A 9,568-nucleotide genomic window follows, 5' to 3' on the forward strand; every position below is an offset into this window, starting at 1 on the left:
TATACATACATGTATATATATACGTATGTACAAACTGATATACATATACACACANCAATTTAAGTATAAATGAATTAAGAATATAAAAGAGAGTGAAGTAAAAAACTGAATAAAAGATTAGAATCCGACATACACTGAGGGCTCTTTTTAAATTTACATTTGAGATCTATATTCTAATATGTACACTAAAGAACTATCATCAAGCTAATCATAAAACACTGTAACCGTACACTATATTCAATAATATATGTACTTAAATCTAATCGACGAAGTGATCGTCGTCACAAGAAATGAAAATGTCAATCAATTGTAACTTTTTTGTCATTTTATTTTACGTTATATTGATCTAAAAGTATTCTGTTGTGGTACCCTTTTTCAACAGTTATGTCTTTTTTGCAGATAAGTTCTGAGGTTGTATAAATAAAAAAGAAAGGTCCTATATCATTTGACACTTCGTATTTCCTGCAATCGTTTTCTGTAACACATATCATTTCATTTTATTTTATGGTTTAAATAATTAAGTTTTTTATCTTTTTTGAACAGACTGTAGAACTAAATATTATATAAAGATAGTACCATTTCGTATATGACAATGAAGTAACTGTATGTTACACTTTACTTTATTATCTTATTTGATTCACGTCTTCTTTTCCAACAATACAATATGCTGTGTGTTAATCGTCATTGTTCTAAACTGATTCTTCTTAGACCTTATATTAAATTCTCTCAAATTATATCTAAGACAAAACTTTTATGCACATGCGTTTAATACTTTTTCTAAAAATAGTTAAAATCCTCTTACCGGGCAGAAAGCTACTAAATGTTGTATAAATTTAGACACCCGCGAATATGAGTTTTTAATTCGTCTAACGTGTTAAAACGTCGTGAACAGGAGACACATTTTATGAGAGGACACTTTACCTTTGAATAACAAAGAAACTATTAATATACAACTCTACTAAAGCAGACGATCGAATGCAGCGACGACAAATAACTTTCGCACAGCAAAACTCTTCTACTAGATCGTAGTTTTGTCGATTTCTAATAAAGTTTGAACACTCACCGACTTGTGTATATCGACATGACTTTTACTATCAGTGGTAATTTCTTGTTTTCTTTCACTTAATCGAAAAGTCTTCGACGGAGGAGAAAATTCCTAAAAAACATACAAATATTAGTATACTACAGTAGGTGACTATCATATTTGTTATAGTGACAAAACATGGTAGAGCAATCTATCTATCAGATTGCACATCGTTTTCTTTTATTTCTTAAAATCTTAGTTACCAGACTAGAGTCAAAAGTTGAAGAAGTCTTTAATGGTCGTTTTCTATTAGATTTCTTTACAGAGCAGTCTTTTGACGTCGATGAAGGCATCTAAAAAGTATTATACGATATTTCGCAAAAGCCAAGTAAGAAACTCATTGCGGCTCACATCTTTATTACATTAGGTTATATTAATTTTTTTTGTTTTTTTTTTTCAAATACCTTACCGCAGAACATATGGCGCGACCTACAGCAACAGGATTGATCAAGTTTGTTTGTACAGAGCAGTCATCTTCCGACGTCAATGTATGAGAAGTTTGCACCTAAAAATACCACACAATACTTCGCAAAAGCCGAGTAAGAAATCCGTTAGGACAACGAAAAATGATTGCAACTCATCTTAATTACATCACTCTCCGTTAATTCTAATTTTTTCAAAACAATATACAAGAGCACAATCTATCGCGTGACATAAATAAACAGAATTACTCACATTTGATTCATCAGATATCGGTAAATAGCTACTCGAGCTACTGTCACTTGACACTGGCGAAACAGAAGATGTCTATAAAATAGTATACGCAACTGTAATGCTAAAAAGTTAACTAACAAATTGATAAAATGACAAAAACTGATTTTGATATGAATTCGTTTACCAAATCAAGTATCAATCACCTCATATTTTACAAAAATTTACCGATAAAAAAAAGTTTTCCTTTACAGACTTGAATTTTTTACACCATTCTTCAAAGATTGTGGTCAGTCCTTTCTATGTCCCATGATGTTCAATGATGGATAAAGTGACGTATTTTAAAAAAAAACAACAAATATTATACATATCTGTTATAGTGCACAATAATCTGCTATGAAGTACGGTAGTGTACAAAAAAAAAAAAAAAAAAAAACGGTTTTGTCTGTGAAAAGTATCTATCAAAACACTCTCACTTCTCTCATCGCATATTATTTAAGGAATATAAAAAACTCACCATTAACTTGTTCACTTTTCTAATTTTACACATACGCCTGTGAGCAAGGAGGTCTTCTCGCGTTATAAAGATCATCTTACAATTTCCACAGCGTTTCGACTTTAAAGAGACCTAACAAACTTTACTTATGTACATTTCACAAAAGCTACTAAACAGTTAAAGCGACTCTGATCGATCTTGGCAGAACACATCTGGTATTAAATCAAGTTTGAATCAACTTTTAATATTTTCGAAAAGCTTACCGGTTTGTCAGGGATATTAAGAGTTCTAGTGAGTTCCTCGAGCTGAGGTACCTGTGATGAATAAAAAAATATGTAGGTTTCAAGAAGAAGATAAAACATATTACTATATTCTGCAAAATTCGACTAAGAAGTACGTAATGGAAAATAATTTTCGCAATGCAACTTCTCTATCAGAACAGTTTTCTTCGTTAAATAATTTTAAATTAAGCACGTACCAACGTTGATGTGAGTTTCTTCATTTCACACGTTTTTTCATGCATGGCAAGTTCTTCTGCAGTCAAAAAATCCGTACTACAGACTTCACAAGTATATGAGTCCAAATCACTTAGTTCCTACAAGTAATTAAATGATTTTGAAACGACAAAAAATGATCTTAGTAAAGAGACATCTCTATCGAATTAGGTTTCCATCGAGATTTATTATTTTCGAAAACTTACCGATAGCGGCGATTGTGTGTTTCTGTCGCACATTTCAATATGAACATTGAGTTTTTCCTCCGTAGTAAAAGCCAGAGAACAATAGTTACACGAAAACATCGTTGAAGAAACAGGTAACAAAAGTACACAACTACACTGAGCGAAAGCTGGCTATCGAATGTGTTGAAGTGATCAAGGTGATCGAAAATGATTTTGACAACATCCTTCTTGTATTTCTTTTGTTATCTTTGGATCAGAAATATCCAATAGAAATCACGATTTTGATTTACATGCTTATTCTGTTTGCTGGTCTGAAGTGTTTTGGAACAATATGAGTTGTTTTGAAACAACATAATCGAAATCCTCAGAACAAAGATCAAAACAGCTGTTAGGACTTACAATTAATATGATGAACACGCGAGAAAAGCAAACCAACGGCAGAAATGTGAATTGATTTCTACTTTATATTTTATTGTCACGCAAGTCAAGAATTATTACTCATGTAATTAAAAAGAAACAAAGCAAAATTCGTAAAACTACTAAGCGTGTTTCCGTCCATATATCAATGCATTTGTTATATACGTACGTGTAACAAATTGTATATATTTATTGGATGTACTTTTGTTTATTTATAGTTTATATACATGAGAAAGATAAATGTAATTGTGTTCTTTTTTCATGTATACTATTATAAAATTGAAAAAAGTGTACAAGCGCGTTTCACGCACAATATGTAAATTAGTATAAAACTCTATCTAAGTAGTGCAACATAAGTTTAGTTGTATCAAAATTTATGCGACTTCAGTGTGGTACAATACTAAAGTTGGAATAATATAATATAAATACGTACATATTTCAGTACATGTATATCAGTACATGTATAAAATAAATTGTATTAGAAGCGCAGAAAAAAGGAAAATAACAGAGTATATTAAAAATATATATAGATTAACAAAAACCTTTATTAATAACTTCAATATGAATCAAGTATCAAAATAGTAAAAGACATTACATTTTTTATTCAATACGAACTCTCTTNAAACGAAAACACCTGTAGTCTGTTTTCTAACGTGTACTTGTCAAAAAATATTATCAAGCAAAACATAAAAGAACGTAATCGTAAACTAACATTAGTAAAATAATATTTAAATCCAATTGTCAAGATGAACATTAAACCTATCTTATGATTTCTGATTAAATATTTTTGATTCGGAGAGAATAAGGGAAAAAAAGTGGTTCGAGTCTTGGATAAAACATTTTATTTAGCGGTGATTTGAACCACTAGTAGCTTGAGTCTTTACTAATAGCGATTTCGGCTGGTCTGCACCGGTGTGCCACCTGTGTAGAGTTGGTGCAATTGTGTGCAACACCGCATCGGTATGTGTACTGATTACACTAACTGGCTCTGACTAATTTGTGAGAGCCACTTTGTGTACACCCAACATGCACCTATGCGGTGTACTGAGCTCAGACGAATACGCGGAACCAGCAAAGAACTGCTGCCATTCGACCAGCCGAACACACAATTTGCACCGACAACCGAAATGTGCAGTCGGTGCAAACCAGCCGAAATCGCTATTAGGAGAAACGTCGGTGTGGCATGGACATAGCGTATCGACAAGTCCGTGAACATTGCTACGTAGTTGCCAATGTGCACCATCCGTGGACATGCGCTAGCTTACGGGTTGGAATAGCGGTCGTAAAAACTCTTATGGGCCTGGCCCTCTTATTCTTCTCTCTGGTTTAACTTTCCTTGGACAGTTGGACACTGATTTTCTACAGAAACTATAGAACTTTACCAGGCTGTAAAATCTGCGTCTGCTTTCTTTTCTTCTTTCTACGTAAATTACAGCAAGGCAGTAAATAAAGTTCCTGTTGTTTGTTTACTTATAAATGTGATCGCAAAAAGAAAAAGACTTGTCGCTTTCGTGTAACGAACGACATGGTGAGTGAGATACAGAGCAGCATTGACAGTTGCTTATCAATTTTTTTTTTTTTTTATATATGATCTTTTTAACGTGTCTTTAACCGTCTGTACGATGTTTTGGGAGACACTCTTGCTCTCCTAAAGTTCCTCAAGATTTTATTTAGGTTAACAGATGCAAATAATAATGGAACGTGTGTGTATGTGTAAACTAAAGCTTAAAAGCTATATTTATTTTGTACAATTGTAGGTTTATATAGAAATATATATTATTTGTTTATATGTTTAGTTTTAACTCTTGTTTAATCATTTCTTTCTTCTCGGAGATTTTTTTTCCACATTCACATACACATATATACACAGATAACCAAAACTGAATGAACAGACTTTTGCAAAGTCTGCATTAACACATTATGCCAGTACAATGTAGCCAGCGTTCAAACATAATCTGTTATTTCAACTAGTGTCGACAGAAAAACAGAAAAAAAAGAGAATATAAATGTGTCATGCCGTGATGCAAATATTATTGCATCAATCAAGCAGAACTTGGTCAAAAAATGTAGCAGATTTGAAGCATAACGTGCTATTGTCATTTCATTCTTCATTTATTTCTATATTTTTGCTGTGTTGTTTTCTTTACATCTCGTGCCTACATAATTCACTCACTATGATGACACAGCTGAGTTGAATCTGTTGCAAAGTGCTGATTAAACCTGCGTGCATACTGCTATCATTTGATTATCGGGGTAATATATGTACCCTAATAGGCAAATTGTGAAAATATTGTACAAAAATGGCATCATGAATACCGACGATTTTGCAATGATTGCACTAAGATGATTCGCTATAACGCAACAGTTTTGTCGAAATAAAATTTTGTAAATAATATTTGTCAAAAATTGAGAAAGAGTTGTTATGCATTTCTTTAAGTATATACATGATTTAAGTTGATTTCTTCATATGCAATTATATTTCTACATATTTTAAACATCACATAGCTGAAATTTTTTTCTCAATTATTGGACAATTTCTTTTTGAAATTAATTTTGCAAATATACTGCTAAGATGATTCGCCATATTGTTATTCTTTTGCCAAAATAGTATTTGGAAAGTAATTTTGCAAACAACTACAAATATTTTATAAAAGATCAATGTTTTTACATCTATTTCCTAAAATATATCTGTATAATTGCAAATTACAATTTTACTGCAAGACTTTGTCACATAATTTTGTAAATGTTTTTCTATCGAGGGGTATGTGTACACACACATTATTTTAATAAATTATTAACTAATATATTAATAAATTTTAGCTTATGTATGTATTTTTGTAATTTTGAATCAAATTAACAAATGTTGATACTGAGATACTCCTGATCAGAAGCATCTCAGTATCAAGTTGCTTTTTAAACCCTGATGAAATGAGCTGAAATGTTCACGAAACGTCGGTATAAGAATGACACTAACGCGGTTCAAACCCGAAAAACATCTTTGTATGTTAACAAATGTTGTTTGTGATTGACATTAAAGATTTTAAAGTTGACCTTAGATGTGCATGTATCAAGCTATGCAAAATATAAATGATTTTGTTTACCTACAGAAGTACAGATCAATGTTTGAAAACTTGGTTGCTTATTTTATAACTGTTTAATTTCGACAATATGACAATTAATAAAGAATCTTTCTTTTAAAATTGATTAGGGGGGTATACGGTGTCTCTCTCATATATGAGATGCAAATATAGCGTCCTATATGAATTTAAGAATTGAAATCTCAATTCAAAAACTCACGTGTAAGATTCACACGAGTACACGTACATATATATATACACGCATGTTTCCGCACCAACTCCAGCGAACGACTCACATGACCGTTTATACATTCCTTAGTTTTTAAACAATATGTTTTTATTGTGACTTAATTATAAAATCAAACTACTTGTAACACACCTATTTCTGCTTCAAGATTTTTCTCTGATTAAGTTTGGAATATAAATATAAAGTTTATTTATAGCAATCGAAATAGAATTTATTTAGAACAATAAATAAATATTTTGATATTTTTTGCTATAGGATATGTCAGATGGTATAGACAAATCATGGGATCATTCCTGGACTACGGAAGAGATGAGGAAGAAAAGAAGAGAGTGGAGTCTTGCTGGTGATATTGGACTTCTCAAGCATCTTCAACAATTTTCTGAGGTGCAGTTTACATTTTGAGGTTCTATTTGTACTTGAAAGTGTATTATATATTTAATTAATATAAAATTTCAGAATCTGGTATCTAAAGCTAATAAAACTCAAGCTACTTTAGATACATTATCAACACAGTTAAAAGAAACAGGAATATTAGTGGACAATGTTACTAACACGTCTTTGGCTTTGGCTAATACTCAATTTATTGAAAGTCGTGTACAGGAAGATGACATAGAAACTAAGGAAAACTTTGAAGAAAAGCACGAAGTAAGTGTTTCACATTTATATCAATATTATATTTTCATAGATCATGATTTTTAATTAATGATACTTAGACAACAATTCTTTAATATTCAAATAAAAAAACAATTTTCATTGACTCACTAGGATACGAAGACTCGGGATTCGGCAGAAACTCTTCTAGCTAGTATAAGCGAAAGTGTAAAGCAAGGTATAAACATCATGGATGAAAAGTACAAAGTGATGGATGTAGCTTGTAGCGATAGTGAGGAAGAAGAAGAAGGAGGTGAAGTAGTAGTTAGGTAAATTATTATTTTTTTTTCTTCTTTTTTTGTCTATTAAATATTCAATTGATACTAAATTATTTTTTTTTTTTGCGCAGCGTCATCGTGGGACCTAATGATCCATATCAAGATCGACCATTACCTTATATTATCGGTTCCGAAAAATGGATGGAGTCAAATAAGATTGGTTTAGAGAGCAGTAGCAGCGAATCGGAGCAAGTCGATGAGGAAAGGGAAGAATCAGAAAGTGAGAAGGAGGACGCAAATGCGCAGGTGTTCAATACTCGTCATATTCCTCAAGTAAATATAGCGAGGCTGTCATCATCCTCAAGCGATTCGGATAACTATCCGAATAATAATAACACACCGTATATGAATAGCAAGGCAGATATTGCGTCTCGAAATAACATAAATTCTGCTTCCGAATCTGTAACGCCTAATACCGTGTCAAAGGTAATTGACGATGTAGATTGTTTTATGACATATTGTGTTTCTTCTAAAACTTAAAAAAAGGAATTAATTTTTTTCCTATTATATAGACGTCGAACGAAACAGCGCCCAATTTTGCGGAAGAGTTGGCTAAACGATTAGGCACCGTTCGTCAAGCGCAGAAACCAGTCGTGGATGAAGCTAGTGAATCGTCAATCAATCGATATAAAGGTGAGCAGCCAATATATATTTACCGATATTCTTTGGCACAATAAGTGAAATATATACGAGGTAATATAAGTAACAATCGTTTTTTTTTATTTTTTTAAATTTTTTTATAGACGATCTGTTCACGGAGAAGGATGACGATGTGTTCAACAACGGTTCTGATAATCTCTTCAGTGATAAGAAGAATCTCTTCGATGATCAGGTGTCGGTTAATCTGTGGAAAGAAAAACCAATCAAATCTTACAAAAGTAACATCATACCAGCCAGTATCGATGTACCACCACCGATTAGCATAATTGGTAAATTTTCATGGTTGTGTATCGTATCATGTGCGATGAACTCTTTTTTTTTTTTTTAATTTAATTTTTACAACTTCAGCAACGAAGCCAAAGTCAGCGATCGACGATCTGTTCGCCGATGCCGACTCGGAAGAAGATTCGGACGACATTTTCTCGTCGAAGAATACTGTCAAGAAACGCTCCAAGGAAACTATCGGCAATGATAATGCCAATCCTACGAATCCTACGGGAAACGCGTCGAAGAAATTCTTAGATACTGTAACACTCGGAGCTGCCGGTAATGTTGCCACAAGCACACCGGACTCCAACGTCAAAGCTGATTTTTCGAACTTGTTCAGTGGCGATGAGAACGACGACGCGGATCTGTTTGGCAATCTTAAAAAACAATCTCCTGAACCCGCGCTGTCGTCTACAAATACGGAGACGAGTAGAAAGGTAAAGTGTAATTGATGTGTAACTTTTTGAACGATGTCGAAGTCTTTGACGAATGTTTTATCGAAAATGTCAGCTGTATCATATTTAAGCTACGCATTTATTCCAACAAGTTTCATTCAATTTTAATTTTCCATTTTTTTTTTTGCGCTAATAGAGTTTATTCGAAAATTAATAGATAACATTTGATAGCGTTATAAAATAAGATACGGGTTTTGAAAATACAAAATTAATGACAGAAACTAGTCGGGGGAGTATCGGTACTCGGCAACGTTCCCGCATCGGATATTGAGAGCAAGCTGTCAAATCGAATATTACAACGACGACAAGAAACGTCCGATTCTTCTGATAGCGACTTGCCAGGAAATTCTGATAAGACGGAAAGAAGCAACACCGAGTCGGCAGAGAGAAACGTTTTGAATATCGCGGCCATAAATCGCAGTTCGCAAATCGCATTGAGCGAGAATTCCGCGGTGAACGAAAATGCCAACAGCAGCAGCGGAATATCGGTATATCCACCCAGCAACGATAACACGGCCGGTTCTGGTTTGTGGTAAGTCATATTTGATTTTGTTGATTCAATTGTTTTTGTTTTCTTTTTTTTTTTTTTTTTTACTTACTCGTCTT

General features: G+C 32.9%; 2 protein-coding genes across 3 annotated transcripts in view; one reads left to right on the top strand and one right to left on the bottom strand.

Annotated features, from left to right (window-relative positions):
• Positions 1 to 1,242: 1,242 nt before the first annotated feature.
• LOC109851734 lies at positions 1,243 to 3,030 on the bottom strand. The gene is made up of 8 exons (XM_020422094.1): positions 2,932 to 3,030; positions 2,710 to 2,826; positions 2,495 to 2,545; positions 2,253 to 2,363; positions 1,964 to 2,035; positions 1,760 to 1,831; positions 1,494 to 1,589; positions 1,243 to 1,377 (listed from the first exon to the last, which is right to left on the bottom strand). Exons 1-8 carry the CDS (start codon positions 3,028 to 3,030, stop codon positions 1,243 to 1,245), a joined length of 753 nt encoding a protein of 250 aa, XP_020277683.1.
• Positions 3,031 to 4,663: 1,633 nt separating this feature from the next.
• Positions 4,664 to 9,568, top strand: part of LOC109851762 (WASH complex subunit FAM21 homolog) — an 11,123-nt gene continuing 6,218 nt past the window's right edge. For both annotated transcript variants that reach the window (XM_020422155.1, XM_020422156.1), the window contains exons 1-9: positions 4,664 to 4,855; positions 6,907 to 7,035; positions 7,108 to 7,296; positions 7,417 to 7,571; positions 7,652 to 8,006; positions 8,093 to 8,213; positions 8,324 to 8,509; positions 8,589 to 8,944; positions 9,181 to 9,494. In XM_020422155.1, the coding sequence (XP_020277744.1) occupies positions 4,853 to 4,855; positions 6,907 to 7,035; positions 7,108 to 7,296; positions 7,417 to 7,571; positions 7,652 to 8,006; positions 8,093 to 8,213; positions 8,324 to 8,509; positions 8,589 to 8,944; positions 9,181 to 9,494 (1,808 nt within the window). In that variant the 5' untranslated portion in view covers positions 4,664 to 4,852. The remainder of the gene's footprint in view (positions 4,856 to 6,906; positions 7,036 to 7,107; positions 7,297 to 7,416; positions 7,572 to 7,651; positions 8,007 to 8,092; positions 8,214 to 8,323; positions 8,510 to 8,588; positions 8,945 to 9,180; positions 9,495 to 9,568) is intronic.

Source organism: Pseudomyrmex gracilis, unplaced genomic scaffold, assembly GCF_002006095.1.
Source record: "Pseudomyrmex gracilis isolate BER0280 unplaced genomic scaffold, ASM200609v1 scaffold_20, whole genome shotgun sequence".
Taxonomy (NCBI): Eukaryota; Metazoa; Arthropoda; class Insecta; order Hymenoptera; family Formicidae; genus Pseudomyrmex; species Pseudomyrmex gracilis.

Excerpts from the sequence above, each read along its gene's own strand:
- LOC109851734 (XM_020422094.1), bottom strand. The coding sequence starts at position 3,030 with ATGTTTTCGTGTAACTATTGTTCTCTGGCTTTTACTACGGAGGAAAAA. Across the intron at positions 2,827-2,931 it reads ACACACAATCGCCGCTATCG|GAACTAAGTGATTTGGACTC; the intron begins GTAAGTTTTCGA and ends AATTACTTGTAG. Across the intron at positions 1,832-1,963 it reads AGGAAAACTTTTTTTTATCG|ACATCTTCTGTTTCGCCAGT; the intron begins GTAAATTTTTGT and ends ACTATTTTATAG.